This window comes from Panthera leo, chromosome E3, assembly GCF_018350215.1.
Source record: "Panthera leo isolate Ple1 chromosome E3, P.leo_Ple1_pat1.1, whole genome shotgun sequence".
Lineage (NCBI taxonomy): Eukaryota > Metazoa > Chordata > Mammalia > Carnivora > Felidae > Panthera > Panthera leo.
Window position 1 is genome coordinate 33,850,996 of NC_056694.1, and position 16,961 is coordinate 33,867,956.

The 16,961-nt window shown below is 52.9% G+C and overlaps 1 protein-coding gene across 5 annotated transcripts in view; it reads left to right on the top strand.

Annotated features, from left to right (window-relative positions):
* USP7 (ubiquitin specific peptidase 7) overlaps window positions 1-15,150 on the top strand; it is a 64,569-nt gene extending 49,419 nt beyond the window's left edge. For all 5 annotated transcript variants that reach the window (XM_042923027.1, XM_042923028.1, XM_042923026.1 and 2 more), the window contains 20 exons: window positions 1,463-1,572; window positions 3,100-3,256; window positions 4,876-5,020; window positions 5,296-5,426; window positions 6,135-6,269; window positions 6,732-6,833; window positions 6,999-7,104; window positions 7,841-7,933; window positions 8,022-8,089; window positions 8,418-8,518; window positions 9,341-9,494; window positions 10,232-10,299; window positions 10,746-10,854; window positions 10,945-11,022; window positions 11,822-11,922; window positions 12,964-13,063; window positions 13,782-13,901; window positions 14,012-14,083; window positions 14,204-14,294; window positions 14,537-15,150. In XM_042923027.1, coding sequence (XP_042778961.1) covers window positions 1,463-1,572; window positions 3,100-3,256; window positions 4,876-5,020; window positions 5,296-5,426; window positions 6,135-6,269; window positions 6,732-6,833; window positions 6,999-7,104; window positions 7,841-7,933; window positions 8,022-8,089; window positions 8,418-8,518; window positions 9,341-9,494; window positions 10,232-10,299; window positions 10,746-10,854; window positions 10,945-11,022; window positions 11,822-11,922; window positions 12,964-13,063; window positions 13,782-13,901; window positions 14,012-14,083; window positions 14,204-14,294; window positions 14,537-14,643 — 2,148 coding nt within the window. In that variant the 3' untranslated portion in view covers window positions 14,644-15,150. The remainder of the gene's footprint in view (window positions 1-1,462; window positions 1,573-3,099; window positions 3,257-4,875; window positions 5,021-5,295; window positions 5,427-6,134; window positions 6,270-6,731; window positions 6,834-6,998; window positions 7,105-7,840; window positions 7,934-8,021; window positions 8,090-8,417; window positions 8,519-9,340; window positions 9,495-10,231; window positions 10,300-10,745; window positions 10,855-10,944; window positions 11,023-11,821; window positions 11,923-12,963; window positions 13,064-13,781; window positions 13,902-14,011; window positions 14,084-14,203; window positions 14,295-14,536) is intronic.
* Window positions 15,151-16,961: the final 1,811 nt, after the last annotated feature.

The window sequence follows — 16,961 nt, forward strand, 5'->3', positions numbered from 1 at the left end:
CATTGTGGCTTGTCACAGCCCCGTTCCTCCGGGTGGACATAGCCCAGAAGCAAGGTCTGAATTGAAAGTGGAGCTGTGACAGGACCCCGGTGGCCTGCTGGTGGCTGAGTTTGCCACAGAGGCTTATTTTAGTGAGCAAACCGGAGTCGGGCCTGCGGGGGGGGGCCTCGTTCAGGAGCGGGCGAGTCCCGCAGCACAGAGACTGAGTTGCTGGTACTGAGGACAGTCTTCAGAAGCGGGTTGGACTGAGCACTGAGGGCGCGCTCTGACGCGAAGGTCCCGAGAGTCCAGGGTGAGGGAAGCTGATCTAGTCTAGACCTCCCGGCGCACGATTGTCTGTGCCTCTGCCTGTTCTGTCCAGGTGTCTGTGGACACCTCGAACCTTACAGAATTGTAATCGTAGGCTTCTGCCTCTCCATTTAATGACTTTCTGTGCTTTTCCATATATTTTCCATCATGTTTAATGAGCGTATAACATGGCAGCATGATTAAGCCCCCATTCACCTGGCTATTGCCTGTGGTTGGGCCTCAGAGAGAACATAACCCAAAATAAACCTCACACACGAGCTGCTGCAGCATGGTCTCAGTTTTTGGTAGCAGACACGGTGAAGGTCTAAGTAGAGCATCTTATTTTATTTAAAAAATTTTTTTTAATGTTTATTTATTACTGAGAGACAGAGCATGAGCAGGGGAGGGGCAGAGAGAGGGGGAGACACAGAATCCGAAGCAGGCTCCAGGCTCTGAGCTGTTAGCACAGAACCCAACGCGGGGCTCAAACCCATGAACCGGGAGATCATGACCTGAGCCGAAGTCGGACACTTAACCGACTGAGCCACCCAGGTGCCCCTTAAATATTTATTTTTGAGAACTCGTGAGTGGGGATGGTGGGGGGGATGGGGCGGAGGTGGAGTGGGGGTGGATAGAGGGTCTGAAGTGGGCTCTGTGCTGACATCAGAGGAGATGATGTGGGGCTTGAACTCATGAACCACAAGATCATGACCTAAGCCGAAGTCTGACGCTCGACAGACTGAGCCACCCAGGTGGCCCTATTTTATTTTTATTTTTTACTTGAAATGTAGTTGCAGTATTTTATTTTAGGTGTGCCATGTAAGATTTGGTGTTGAGCATTATGAAATGCTCACCACGACAGGCCTAGTGGCTGTCTGTCCCCACATAGCGTTCTCAGTGTCACTACATTGTACTTCGAATCTGTGACCTGTTTATTTTATAACTGGAAGTTAGTGCCTCTCGATCCCCCTCACCTGTTTTGTCACATCCTCCGGCCCCTGCCCACCGAAAACCACCCGTTTGTTCTCTGCTTATGGGCCTGAACATTTCCAAAGCACCCCCACCTTGGATCCCATAAACCACCCCCACCCCCGTCTTGCCAGCCGCCATTGTTGCCCTTGCTCCAGGGACAAAGTAGGGCCCAACTAAACTTGGTTTCTTTTCCAATATTCAGGAAGCAGAGAAAGGTGTGAAGTTCCTAACTTTGCCACCAGTGTTACATCTACAGCTGATGAGATTTATGTATGACCCTCAGACGGACCAAAATATCAAGATCAATGATAGGTAATCTATTGTGGGGTGTTAAAGTTAAGATTGAATCGTCACCTGACTTTGGGGGGTCAGTCTCCATGCTTTGTCTGTCTTTTTATAATGTCAGTTCATCTTCGATCTACTTGGGAGTTCCCTTGTGCCTCAGTTTCCCAAGAAGTATAATTTTAAAGGGATAATTTCCTTTAAGAGTTTCAGAGGCTGCTCCTCCCATAACTCCCTCTACCGGAACCCTGCCCCGCTCTGTGCTGTGGCGGATGGACGTCCTGGGGAGGTGGGGGGGGGGGGAGGGTGCTTTCTGTTCCACCCGATGTAGCTTAGCTGTTTGCTCAGGAGTGGGATTTGATGTTCCCGTCTTATTTTGTACTCTCCCTATCGACTTCTAGAACGTGTTGGAATTTTCAAGAAGAGGATGTAGATGGACTTGTGTGCTTTATTGCCAGTGTTTTCAAAATTCCAGATAAAAGGGAATGATAGTACACACACCCTTACCTGGTTTAGAATACATTATTTTTGTCCTGGTTAGTTTGAGCTCAGGATAGAGTGGTCGGTCAGTCCCCCCATGAAACTGGAGTGAGAGTGGACCCAGTCCGATTATTTGCCACCAGCTGGGTCTTTGCTGGCTCATCGTAGTCCACGGTCGTGGAGTGTGTAGTAAAGAAACCGTCTCCACCAGACCTCACACGTTGGCAGCGTGCAGACTAAGCCCCACCTGCTGGTGGGTGTCGTTGGGTCCTCACCTTGCTTTTGTTTCTGCTTTTGGAATTAGTTGCCAACGTTAAAACAAAACAGATCGAAACCTTGAGATTTCACATAAAAGCCCAGATTTCTGGCATCTTTTAGGAATTCAGAACATGTGGCAGCGCAGCCAGAATTGCTGAGGGCAGCACCGGGGGCGCCGAGCCGGCTGCCCCTGGAGACTCCATGCGCCGCTCTCCTCCGCGTCCTCGCCGAGCTGCCTGCCCTTCTTCCTGTCTCTCAAGGCCCTCCTAGTAATTAATCGTGACCCTGTTATTAAAATGCTTATGGATCCAGTAATTTACAAACAAATCAAGTTCAGATGTCTCCCGAAATCCCAGGGTGTACGGGATCCTTCCTCAAGTGTGTCCCCTGTCAGATTCGATCCCTCCAGGTTTCTCAAACCTGCAGCGTGTCCTCAGTGGTCTTGGTCCGGGACAGTCGGAATCATTCATTAATACCTTTGCAGCCATCCACGTCCTAGACAAGTCCTCGTGTGTGTTTGTCCTGAGACTGGCTGTTGTGTGACATCCTCAGCTTAGAAATCTGTTGGGTGTCTCCATGCGTTGGGCACGTCTTTTCTCATACCTAGCTTCACATTTTGTACTGATGTGTGGATAATTGTCCTAATGAATAGGAGCGCCGCCACAGAAGTCCTTCGGAGGGCCTCCCGAGTCAGAGTGATACTTCTCTTTCCAAATAAAGACGAGCCAGTAAATTAGAACGTCTAGCAATAAAGTCTCCACGTGAAATATTTTACATGTCAGTGAAACCTGGATTTCTTTAAAAATGTTTTTTTAATAGGTTTGAATTCCCAGAACAGTTACCACTCGATGAATTTTTGCAAAAAACAGATCCTAAGGACCCTGCAAATTATATTCTTCACGCAGTCCTGGTTCACAGTGGAGATAATCATGGTGGACATTACGTGGTTTATCTAAACCCCAAAGGGGATGGCAAAGTAAGTGCCGGGCAGGGGGCGGAGTCAGATGTCATGGTGTGTGGGGCACTCACCTAGCGCTCAGCTTCGCCTTTTCCTCTCCCAACCCGATGGCCTGAATAGTGCAGGATTCCACCCTGGGCTCTGATTTATCTGTGTTCCCATGCATGAATGGCTGGTACCTTAAAGGTGATAGTGAATGAGTGCTTGCACTTGACGTATGCACTGAAGTAGCCTTGAACATTGGACCGTTATTATTGCATACCTAATGGGAGGCACTTGCTCTCCACTTAAGAAATCCTTGGGCAGGTGGGAATGCAAGCTGGTGCAGCCACTCTGGAAAACAGTGCGGAGATTCCTCAAAAAATTAAAAACAGAACTTCCCTACTATCCAGCAATTGCACTACTAGGCATTTATCTAAGGAATACAGGGATGCTGTTTCGAAGGGGCACATGCACCCCAATGTTTATAGCAGCACTTTCAACAATACCCAAAATAGGGGAAGAGCCCGAATGTCCATTGACAGATGAATGGGTAAAGAAGACGTGGTATATCTATACAACGGAGTATTAGTCGGCAATCAAAAAGAATAAATTCTTGCCATTTGGAACTACGTGGATGGAACTGGAGCGTATTTTGCTAAGTGAAATTAGTCCGAGAAAGACAAATATCATATGACTTCACTCATATGAGGACTTTAAGAGACAAAACAGATGAACATAAGGGAAGGGAAACAAAAATAATACCAAAACAGGGAGGGAGACAAAACAGAAGAGACTCTTAAAAATGGAGAACAAACTAAGGGATACTGGAGGGGTTGTGGGGGGGGGAATGGGCTAAATGGGTAAGGGGCACTAAGGAATCTACTCCTGATATCATTGTTGCACTCTATGCTGACTAATTTGGATGTAAATTTTAAAAAGACAGAAAGAAAGAAAGAAAAATCCTTGGGCAGGGGAGGCTGGATGAATCACACGTTCTGCGCGCCTGCTTGTCCGTGCTGCGTGATGCTCTGTCGCGTCTCCTGGTGTTCCCCAGGGGTGAGGGTGTCCTCAGGGTCTGTGTCCAGGATCGTGGCGCCAGTGCAGAACAGAGCGGAGGCCGAGCCCACCTCCCTCATGTGAGGAGACTTGGGCAGGGGGTGCTCACACAGCACCAGACCACGACGGACCTTTCCCTGCAAGAGTTAGTGCCATTTAAAACACCTCGACCCACAATGAGGAGATCAGAAGAGAAGTACTCTGTACAACTCTGCTGACCTTTTCTTAAGCCAGGCCCTCTCTTGCTGCGATAACATATCCTGTCAAATGTCCCATTGAATTTCGTAACCACACCGTAAAATCTCCAGTTTTACCGACGAAGTCAGGTGTACTCGGTATGATTTTCTCAGATCTGCAAAGAGTTGTACTGTCGGGAGATCGAATCTGATTCGAAGTGGGCCATTTGAGCATGTGACGGAATTGCCAAGGGACAGACTCACAGTGGCCCCAGAATACGGGTGCTGGCCGGCCTCTTCCCTGAGAGGGCGGCCCGAGGTGGCGCCTGGCCCGGCACCTCCCTGCATCACTTGTAGGTAAATGCTGCCTCTCCGGTTGTGTGCTTCTCAAAGCGCTTTCTCTCTGCTGCGTCTTGTTGCCAGTGGTGTAAGTTCGACGACGACGTGGTGTCCAGGTGTACGAAAGAGGAGGCCATCGAGCACAATTACGGGGGTCACGACGACGACCTGTCGGTGCGGCACTGCACGAACGCGTACATGTTGGTTTACATCAGGGAATCAAAGCTGAGTGAGTAGCCGGCTTGTTACCTGGGAAGCTTGACAGCTGTACCCTGAGCTGTGCCACCTGCCCCAGCACGTTCCGCGCTCTGCCTGTGCGGCCTCACTCCCGACCTTCGCAAGCAAGCTGGACGGGGCCGTGTGGGTTTTGATGCGGGCTCACGGTACCAAGTCATTTCCCCCGAATCAGTTCCGCTCCATTTATGGCGACGCTGAATGGGGGCGCTCTCAGGAGGGGATCCTAGAACCCGCGCAGAGGTAAACGCGGGCACATTTGTCGTGCAGGTGAGGTTTTACAAGCTGTCACCGACCACGATATCCCTCAGCAGTTGGTGGAACGACTGCAGGAGGAGAAGAGGATCGAGGCTCAGAAGCGGAAGGAACGGCAGGAAGCCCATCTCTACATGCAAGTGCAGGTCAGCACCCCCACTCCCCGGGCGGGACCCACGCTAGGCCTTGCTTCCGGAACGCCGTGGCCTCGTCGGGGGGACTGCTACCTGGGCACGTGTGCTCAGTTTCCCTGGCCCTATGGGGCATACGTTCCAGCGCAGGCTGAGGGCTGATGTTAGACGTACTCAGACCCCCAGACACTGGGCCAGGGGGTGGATGAGAAGCACCGAGGGGTCAGAGGGGAACGGCGTCAGGCGGGCGAGCTCCTAGTGGGAGGTGGCCCTCCAGGCCGTGGAGAAGCTTGGCCAGTGGTGGGGACAGAAAAGAGGGCTGGACAGAGAGGTGAATTTCCGGGTGGTGTTGGCTCATGGTTTGGTTGTGATACCAGGAAACGGGCGTTCCTTTTAGCGAGTTGATTGCCGGGAAAAAGCCACCAGCTCGCATATCCTGGCGGTATGCTGTACGGAGACTGCCAGGCAAGCGGGTTTCCCGCTGGTGCTCACGGTCAGTGGGCAGCGGCTGTGTGGAAACGGAGGCGTCTCGATTCTGATGAAACCCCTGATTTCCTCCGGTCACTTTGATGCTTTTCTCCTTGGGTCTTCTGAAGAAGGTTCTTCGGAGCAAAAGACTAGCTGTTCTCAGCATACTACTCTTGGAACTTTGTTTTGGCTGGGGTGGTCGCGTGGCATTTATGTATTGTGTGGAAAGTGTTGTGTTTGCTTGTGGCTTTTCAGATAGTTGCCGAGGACCAGTTTTGTGGCCACCAAGGCAATGATATGTATGATGAAGAAAAAGTGAAATATACTGTGTTCAAAGTGTTGAAAAACTCCTCACTGGCTGAATTTGTCCAGAACCTCTCTCAGACCATGGTGAGTGCCACCCGTTCTGGGGGTGGTTATTTTGTTCTCCCACGTTCTCCTCCCTTGCTTATTTAACTGCACGGGATCAGATCGGGCACCCAAGCCCTGGAATACTAGGAGCCCTGAAGGGTGAGTCTTGGACCACATCAGCAGGGAGAGCTGTAACTGTAATATAATCCTAGAATCCGCACTTTCATATCGAATTTTTTGTTACGTTTTTATTATTTTGAGAGAGAGTGCACACATGGGCAGGTGAGGAGGGGCAGAGGGAGAATCCCAAGCAGGCTCCACACCGTCCACACAGAGCCCGATGTGGGGCTCGAACTCAGGAACCATGAGGTCATGACCTGAGCTGAAATCAGGAGTCGGACACTTACCGACTGAGCCACCCGGACACCCCCGTATGGAATTAAAATGTGAGCTGCTTTTAATTACTTTGGTTTGCTTTTCTCCACCACCCCCCCCCCCCAGGGGTTTCCACAAGATCAAATCCGATTATGGCCCATGCAGGCAAGGAGCAATGGAACCAAACGGCCAGCGATGTTGGATAACGAGGCAGACGGCAACAAGACGGTGAGTGTCGCGGGTGCCGCCTGTCCTGATGGGGGTCTGTGGAGGCCCGGCCTGCGCGCCAGCGTGCCTTACCTGCTTCCGGCCCACTTTGTGGGTGGTGGGCGTGTTCTTCACCCTCACACAGCCGCTGACACGGTCTAAAACCAGCCTCTCTTTTGGAAATAGATGATTGAGCTCAGTGACAATGAAAACCCTTGGACGATATTCCTGGAAACCGTTGATCCGGAGTTGGCCGCCAGCGGAGCCACGTTACCCAAGTTTGACAAAGATCGTAAGTGTCCTTGGAGCGCAGAGCCGGCTCCCTGGACCACCGTCTGGACACACAGGGTCCGGCGTTCTTCCCTGGCAAAGAAACCGGCCCTCGGCCCCCTCCTGTGTTCGTGCTTCTTGGCAAAGCTGGGTGGGCCCCACCGGCCGCCGGTGGCTGGAAGGCACCGGCCGCGTTGAGTCCTCCTGTTCCACTTTTGTCTGGGCCCATGGTTTGCCACGTGCCTGACAGGGGCTGTGACAGCGCTGGGCCTGTAGACTCTCCACCAAGGGCCGGTCCTTAATAGTTGGGGCTTTGCGACCCGCGCGGCCTGTGCCGCCCTGAAGCGGCCGCAGAGAGTGTGTGGATGGACAGTTTGGCCGTAGGTTTACACAGCAGGTGCCTGTAAGATGCTGGGTGGTTCTTGCTACAGACCAGGCTGTCCCTTCCGGCGAAGATACCATATTAGCATATTTCCATGGCAACGCTCAACCAGCTAGTTATACCTGTTCTGGAAGTGTGAGATTCCTGATGAGTTCACTGCCCTGGCTCCCAGCCTCACTGCTTCAGATTAGTGTTACCCGGGGGCCTGTTTGGAATGATGCTGTTGACCTGGGAACGGGGCTAACCCTCACCTGAAACAATTGCTTTTAGGCTCTATAAGCCTTCCTTTAGGATGCCACTAGGCTTACTGTTAACATTTTTAAAACATTGTCCCGAGTGTTAAGATCCTAACAAAACCTGTTTGTTAATCTTATAGATGATGTCATGCTATTTTTGAAGATGTATGACCCCAAAACGCGGAGCTTGAATTACTGTGGGCACATCTACACACCAATATCCTGTAAAATCCGTAAGTCCTTGTTGTGCCGACCTCGGAGCTGCTTTTGTTAGCGTGCTGGCATGTTACAGCCTCGGATTCTTTGTTTTCTTGAACCCAGGTGATTTGCTCCCGGTTATGTGCGACAGAGCGGGATTTACCCAGGACACTAGCCTTATCCTCTATGAGGTTTGGACGGCGTGTTTTTCCATAATCCACGTATCTTGGGTGGTTGGGGGAGGGCTATCTTTGTTCATTTTGCTGGCCCTGAGTTCACTGTTCTGTGAAGTGTGCAGCTCAGTGGTGGGGGCCTCGGGTGGTGTGGAAGGGAAGTGACTTTCCCTCATTTAGGCCCAGTGATTATTACGTTTTTATGGGTATTAGTATTTCCCTTAGCGTTTCGCTTATGGAAAATGTAGGGCTGAGAGTACTGAATATGCAGAAAGTGCAGGCGGTGTCTGGCCATATTACACATAAGGAGATGTTGAATTGTAACCATTCATCTCTTTTCCTGTAGGAAGTTAAACCGAATTTAACAGAGAGAATTCAGGACTATGACGTGTCTCTTGATAAAGCCCTCGATGAACTAATGGATGGTGACATTATAGTGTTCCAGAAGTATGTACTTTTTGAAGGACTTTTATTACTTTGTATGGGCGTTGAGGTTTTTCCATAAGCCCTAGAACCAGGAGACAAAATTGCATCTAGACCCCAAGTTAAATTTGTATCTGAGATTGTGGATAGAGGCCGACCTTCTCTTGGTTTGGGGACGATGGGCAGTGAACCTCTTCCTCATTTAACGAATGCTTTATTTCCGAAGAAACGGCGTAGAGCAGGGTAGCTCTTAATGGGGTGGCAGAAGTCTTTACGGAACTGCACGATGGTTTTCCTTCCCTTAAAGCATGAGGTTCCCCTGTGTGCACCTGCGTGGATAATCCGTTCAAATCGGTGTGCATTAAAACCCTTGGGGCTGCTGGGCTGCTGTCGTGATCCCTGGTCTGAAAGTAGCCTTTTCCCCTGCTCTTGAAGGCTTCTGTTTGGAGGGCCAGGCAGTAAATAACCTAGACTTAGCGACTCCCCAGCCCTGCTGCTGGAGCCCGAGAGTGGTCGCCCGTCCCGTCCGCTTCTGGTCAGAGAGGAGGCTCTGCCCTGAGGCGCTTGACCCCGAGTCCACTGTTATTTCTGTATTGAGACGAGGGGCAGAAGGCAGCCAGCACTAGCACTGAGCCGACTCAGGGCACCCCTCCTGTGCCATCCTGGCTGCTGACCGGGGTGCCCGGGACAGACTGTGGCACCGTAAAATGCGAGTCAGAATTTATGTCTACACTAATTTCTGTCTGTGTCACTGTGGTTTGGGAAGATGATGCCTCCCCCCCTTTAACCAATACCCCTGGCCTGGACTTTGATTTAGTCTGCAAACTGTTTTTTTCCTCCCACTAGGGATGACCCTGAAAATGATAACAGCGAGTTACCCACTGCAAAAGAATATTTCAGAGACCTCTACCACCGTGTTGATGTCATTTTCTGTGATAAAACAATCCCTAATGATCCTGGATTTGTGGTTACATTATCAAATCGAATGAATTATTTTCAGGTATTTGATAAATGCTCTTTTCCCTTCATATTCTACAGCAGAAAGACCAAGTTGTTTTTAAAACCGCGCTTGTTGAAGGCTATTGGATTTGGTTCTGGAAGGAGGGCCTCAGCCCTGCAATGAGGAAGTTCTTGATTGAGGGGCTTGGCCCGGGCCAGCGGCTGTTCTTTCCCGAGGCCCACCCCGCCCTGCTCCCCCCACACCCTCCCCACACCTGCCCCACATCCCTTCTATCCACCCCACCCCACGCTGCACCCATCCGACCCTGTGCCCACCCCGGCACAGTTTGGTTTCAGAGATGATAGTCTGAACAGCATCTTTGCTTCAGTTACAACATGCCATTGGAAAATAAACCTGTAGACCTCACCATTAAAAGTTAAGAGCTTGGGGCGCCCAGCTGGCTCAGTTGGAAGAACAAGTGGTTCTTGGTCTCAGGGTCAGGAGTTGAGCCCCATATTAGGTGTAGAGTTTACTCAAATAAACATACCAAGAAAAAAGGGGAAAGACCCTGTAACAGCTAACTTCACCAGTGTGCTCCCCCCATGAGGGCACACTGGGGAGTATCATTTATTCCTGGTAGGTGTCAAAGGTTCAGGCCGTTTAAGTTCAGGGTGTTCGTTTCATACTTGCGTAAAAACATCAGGTAAATGGTTTCAGTGGTAAGGTGTATACGCAATTCTCAGTTCATCCCTGAAGGAGACTTCCTTTCTGTCTGTGGGCCCCTTCCCTCCTCCCAGGTTGCAAAGACAGTGGCACAGAGGCTCAACACCGACCCCATGCTGCTCCAGTTTTTCAAGTCTCAAGGGTAAGCCGCGGTCGCTCGCTGTTCTGTCTGTCCCGCATGCCGTCCCTAGTCCGTCCAGACATCGTGGAACTAACTCTGATAGGTTAACACCTGACATGCCCTCACTTAGTTTCCAATAGAGTCGTCCGCACGCACGTCCTGACCACACTCCTCCTGGACGTCAGACTAATTGGCGGCCTCGTCCAAAGCCAGACTCACTGTAGATACATTGTCAGCACATCTCCCACGCGTCCGGCCGGGCTGCCCCAGCCAGGCTTGTGCGTGCCGGTGGGACAGCCAGAGGGACGTGGGCCTCGGGAAACGGGAGTATCAAGGGAGGCCCCGTGCCAGGCCCAAGTTCAGGTGTAGGCGGAAGGCCGGTGGTTTACTTTTACTCACGCTCACGGGGATTTGGTGTAGGCAAATAATCAACAAGGCATTTGTTTATGTGCTGTTTTCTTGTGCAGTTATAGGGACGGCCCAGGTAATCCTCTTAGACATAATTATGAAGGGACTTTAAGAGATCTCCTACAGTTCTTCAAGCCTAGACAACCTAAGAAACTTTACTATCAGCAGGTATGAGCCCGAATTCATGTAACTGTGGGTCATGAAGAGAAGGTTTGGGTTTCGTGGAAGCACATCTGACGGTCTCTCTTTTCTTACCAGCTGAAGATGAAAATCACAGACTTCGAAAACAGACGAAGTTTTAAGTGTATATGGTTAAACAGCCAGTTTAGGGAAGAGGTACGTTTTTTTTTTAACAGTAGGAAGTTTTACTTTTATTGGCGTTTAATGTTTCTGTCTGTCTAGCCCTCGAAAACTAAAACAACAAAGGGAGGGTGTCCGAGGCCCTCAGTCCCCTCCAGCCACCACGACTGGAGCATTTTCAGTCGGAGCTCTAGCTGCTTGGCCCAAGGCAGTATCCTTCTGGAACCCCGGCTGCCTCTGGGCCTCCTCAGGTGGGGCGGGTGCTGGGGTCTGCCATTGCTGAGGCCGGTTCTGCACGGAAGGCAGGCCCAGCCCGCCTGCACGTGGTGGTTCTAGAGAGTCTGGCCCGGCTTGGACCCCGGTGTTTTTGCCTTTGTAGTTCCACCAGTCTTGAAGGCGCATGTAGGCCACGTGCTGTACACGTGGTCCTCTGGTGGAATTGACAGGCTGAGCTACTCCGCGCCTCCTCTGGGCCTCGTCTGGGCTGTCTGTCACGTCACCGTGCTGGATCCGGCAGGCGGGGGAGGGGGGTGGCTTTCCGTGGGGTTTCCTGAGGAGCTGTCCTGTGAAGGGCGACCTTTCTGTATCAGCGTTGTTTCCTAAACTCCTATCGGGTCCTAAACACCTCTGGGGTGGGGTGGGCATCTCCGGTTTGGGCAGGTGGGCACAATTCACGCATCTGGAGCCCTCGGGGTGGGGCGTCGGTGATGCGGTGGGAAGCTAGAGACGACAGAACGTCTCTTGCCGTTTTTTCCTTCCTCGAGCAACATGGACGTGTTGTCGCAGACCTCTTCCGTTTTCTTGAAAGCATCGATTTCCTCCGGTCCTTTCCTAGGAAATAACACTATATCCCGACAAGCACGGGTGTGTCCGGGACCTGCTGGAAGAATGTAAAAAGGCTGTCGAGCTCGGGGAGAAAGCGTCAGGGAAACTTAGGCAAGTATTTCCTGAAGCTGCCGGCGGGCCGCGGGGGCGTCACCAGGCCACCCGACACTGGGACTCGTGTACAGTGTTGCACACCGGCTTTCAGCCCGTCTTCTGTGGCAGTTTGTAGACCCTTCATGATGGGACGCCCCCCCCCCCCCCCCCTGCCTTTTTCTTTGGAGAGCAAGAGAGAGCACAAGTGAGTGAGGGGCAGAGAGAGAGAGAGAGAAAGAAGTGGGGCCCACATGGGGCTTGTGCTCACCCGATGTGGGACTCGAACTCCTAAACCGTGAGATCATGATCTGAGCCGAAGTCAGATGTTCAACCACTGAGCCATATTTTCTTCTTTCCCTGTCTCCTGATTATTACTAAGCTATAGGAAGAACTTGAGATGCAGGTGGAAAAGCCACTCGGTAAGGAAAGGGTGCAAACGGATCAGCCAGAACTGCTGTTGGTTGTGCGTGAGGAATCAGGGCGCTTCTGAGCCACGTAGCCGGTGTTGAGGCTGAAGTCAGAGGCCCCCGATTGACGAGCAGTGTTCATTTCAGAGAGTTGACCGTTCTTACCATGGGGCCGGACAGGCGCTCGCAGGACAAAACAGCCCTTGGGGCTACTTGGTTCCTGGAATGTTTGCTCAGTGATGTTAATAAAAGAATGAGATCTTTATTCTCTAACGAGCTAGAGAGAGAAAGAGCGCAAGTCTGACCCCACTTGGAACCATTGCGGGAAAGATGTGCCTGGTTTGGGGAGACTTGGTCTCCTCCCTCTCCGTGCCCAAATGCGGCCGCATCCCCTCCAACCGGAGCATCCCCCCCGGCCTTTCCTTGAACCACACGCTCCAGGGGGACCACCGACTAGTATTATGTGCCGTGTTCCCTGAGGACGCCTGCTTGGGACATTCCCAGTTTTTAACAAGGAAAACCATAAGCAAATGTTGATAGCTTCGTAATAAAGAATTTCTCTGTAGGGGAACTGCTCATCAGCCCCGTTTCTCCCGTGGATTGGTGTGGCTCACTCCGTGCCCCCCCCCCCCCCCCCCCCCGTTCTGTGCAGGCTGCTAGAAATCGTAAGCTACAAGATTATCGGCGTGCACCAAGAAGATGAGCTGTTGGAATGCTTGTCTCCGGCAACGAGTAGAACGTTTCGAATAGAGGTAACGGCCCTCGTGGGCGCGGCGCGGGGTCGTGGGGTGGTGGGACGGCCGCTGGCGGCGGATGCTGCTTCAGCTTTGTCTGCGCGCTGGGAGAAGTGAGCCCTGCAGTTGGTTCTGTTCTTCCGGCTGCTGAGAAGTTAACGTTGTGTTGTGAGAAAGTACACACAATGTGCTTTTTCGCGGTAGTCGTGGGAAGTGCATACGGCTCGGCTTCCGGAAATCCGTTGGCGCGTTGAGCGCCCCTCCCTGCCCGTCACACTTGCCTGGTGGCCCACTCTGCTGAGACGCTGTCCCTTCACGTGCAGCTCCGCCCTCCCCCCCACCTGCCCTCCCCTCGGGGGCTGGCCTCTAGGTGCCCGTCCACAGGGGATCCTAGGGGAATTGTCCCCAGATGGGAATTCTCGATGTGGGCCCCCAGGCAGGTCTGCTCAGAAGCTCTGGCTCCCTGCCCAGTGTGGAGCAGCTGAAGTGTCCACAGTGACCAGAGTCGCACGCACTTTGGTCGCTGGAACCCCAGAGTTTCCTGCCGACACGGAGATCCCTTCCAGCTCTGAGCTCCCTGGTTCTAACGAGACCCAGACACGGCGCTGGGCGGGCGTGGGACCCCGCGGCCTTGATGGGCAGTGAGGCGGGCAGACGCAGTGTGTGTCCGCGTGGACTGCACCGCCCGGCTCAGTGTGCGCTCCCCCCCACCCCCACCCCCCACCCCGCGTCCCAGGAAATCCCTCTGGACCAGGTGGACATAGACAAGGAGAGCGAGATGCTCGTCACCGTGGCGCACTTCCACAAGGAGGTGTTCGGGACGTTCGGGATTCCGTTTCTGCTGAGGATCCACCAGGTGAGGCCGGGGAGGTAGGCTGAGGGCCGCCGCCAGACGTGAGGTCCCGGGCGCCACGCCGGGGCTCCTGCCGCGGGGGAGTGCGCACACGTGTCCTTTACCCTTCGTAGGGCGAGCATTTCAGAGAAGTCATGAAGCGGATTCAGAGCCTGCTGGACATCCAGGAAAAGGAGTTCGAAAAGGTAGGCAGGACTCCCGGGCCGCACGCCGAAATCCTGGCTCCCCCCCCCCCCCCCCCCCCCCCCCCCCGGGGGTTTGCTGGCCCCCGGGGCTCACGGAGGAGCGGCCTTTCTGTCTTTCAGTTCAAATTTGCCATTGTGATGATGGGCCGACACCAGTATATCAACGAGGACGAGTATGAAGTGAACCTGAAAGACTTTGAGCCCCAGCCTGGTAAGAGCCCTCCCGTGGTCAGAGACGCGGGCAGCCCTGGGTCCCAGTTCCTTCTGCGAGGCAGGGAGGCGCAGTGCGTGACCCATGGGTTCCTCTAAGACGCATTCAGGGTTGGCGTGTCGGTGGCTCTCCGGCGTGTGCTGGGAAGGGCGGGGGGGGGGGTGTGGGCATTGCACTGGGCTCGGCCCCGCTTCCTCGCCGTCTAGCCTCGGCCCTCAGCCCTGCGTCTCTCTCTCCGCCAGGTAACATGTCTCACCCTCGGCCTTGGCTAGGGCTTGACCACTTCAACAAAGCCCCAAAGAGGAGTCGCTACACCTACCTGGAAAAGGCCATTAAAATCCATAACTGACTTCCTCACCCAGTGCGTGCGAGGCGAGGGGCCGTGCGTGGGTGTGTGCCCCTTTTTAACAGCCTAGAACTTTGGTACACGCGCACCATCTGAAGTCTTCAGCAAGAGGATTTGCTGCTGATGTTAATTTTATTTTGTTGAGGCTGTTCCGTTTGGCTTCTCTGTATCTATTGACTGCCCTTTTTGAGCAAAATGAAGGTGTTTTTATAAAGCTTGGATGCCAATGAGAGTTATTTTATGGTAACCACAGCGCAAGGCAACCGTCAGCGTAACGGGGGAGAAGAGGTGAGGGCCACGCGGCTCCGGCTCGAGGCCTCTGGGCTGTGTCCAGTCGGCAGAGGCCTGCCCGGCTGCCTTCCTGGGGTCGCGGGCGCCAGCCCCGCAGCTGGTCTTACGTTGAGGCTCGTCTGACGTTTTCCCCTCAGTTCTACTTTCCAACCTTTTGTGTGCATCTGTAAAGGCAAAACCGAGAAACTCACAACCTAATAAATAGAGCTCTTTCCTTCACTGCGTGTACTGTCCCCCTTCCTCGGTCCCCCTCCCCCGCCCCCCGCTGCCCGGGTCTCTCGGTAAACGCGTCTCAGTCCGTCAGCCGCTACCGTCCTTCAGCCCGTGTGCAGCGTGGACGCCCCCGAGTGTGAGCACGGTCCTGGCGGACGGCCCGGGCCCCTTTGGTTCGCTTGAAAACGCTGTTCGATACAATTGAGTTGTCAGGCTTGCTGCCTGTGGGCAGACTGACTCCACAATCTCAGCAGTTCATACAAGCAGGTGAAAGAATTCTCAGTAGAGTTTCCTCGGAACGGAACAGACGGAACAAGAAAAGGAGAGCCTTTTAGCAAAGAGGGCATGCTCACTAGTGGTCAGTACGCTGTTGACTTTGTAAAAAAAACAAAACAAAACAAAAAAAACAAAAAGAAAAACAAACAAAAAAAAAAAACCAGAGAAATGAAATTGTATATTTAATGAGTGAACATGTATAATTCACCGCTGGGAGGAGGTGACTTTTTGTTGGGTGCATCTAAGTGACTCTTCACTGATGTTGATATTCATTGTGTGTAGTTTTATTTCAGTCCCAGCCTCGTTTCCTCTTATTTTGGAGCTAATGCCGGCTGCGTGTCTAGTTTTGAGTGCAGTAAAATAGAATCAGCAAATCACACTTATTTTTCATCCTTTCCCAGGATTTTCCTTTCTTTCTGTAGCATCAGTGTATACCAACTCTTCCTGTATATTGCCTTTTTGCTGGAAAATGTTGTATGTTGAATAAAATTTTCTATAAAAACTGGAAATCAGTGAGTGACGTGGAGGTCAAGGGGAGACTTCTGCTCCCCCTGGAGGTCTGTGTTCCCCCTGCTGTCGGGGTTGCTCGTGGATAGTCCTGGTCGTCCGGGGGTTGGATTTCGCCTCTTCCAGGTCATGGTCAAGCTCGAGCAGTGGAAGGTTTCCCGGGAGGAAACTGTTGCCCACATCTGAGGACCAGAAGCATGCCGGAGCCAGCCCGGCACGACTTTGTCTGCAGGTTTCCATGGCCCCGTGCGCGTCTCCGCTCCCCCGGGACCTGCCCCCTCCGTGCCCTGCGAGAGTGGAATCTGGGCAGGCCGGCGAGGCTCTTTCACCGTGTGTTTGACTCTGAGCATGAAAGAGTTGGTCTTTTGTTTGAGGTTTGGCCGTGGGTTGGCTCTAGTAGGATAGCTGGATCGGTATTCTCCCTTAAGTTACCGAGTGACTGCCTGTCGGAAAGACTGGTGATGTGGACATACGCTATGCTTTTACCTCTCCATTCCCTCCGAGCTATAGGGTTCGGCGTCTGAGCTCCTAAAACTGATTTTGGGGCACGGGGTGGAACCCAGCCTTTCAAACAGCTCACTCTAAGCCCCGAGGACGTTCCCATCTATTGACAGCCATCAGAGTTCGCAGAAGGATGAGTCCCTTGGGAACCATAGCGCGACCGGAATGAGGGGCATGGCCATCGCACGGGACCCGTACGTGGGAGCCGTGTGCAGAGAAAAATTCGAGCGTCCCAGGGTACGGCGTGTGCCATTTTCTGTAACGGCTGTTCTTTGTAGGCAGCCATGCCCTTCCCGCTGGGGGACCAGTCGCCTTTCTCTAAGAACTTCCAAGTCTGCTGCCTCGGGGACCCCCACTTCCAGCAGGAAGGGGTGCACGTCTCCTGCGTGTTGCCAGAGCGGTAAAAAGCGGAGTCTTGTGTGCACGGCGCTGAGAGGTGTGGCTTTGGGGCTTTGGTGCGTGACACCATGCTGGGGTGAGGCCCCCCGCAGCGTGAGTCCGTCGGGGTGGGGGACCCCAGACCGGATCCCTGG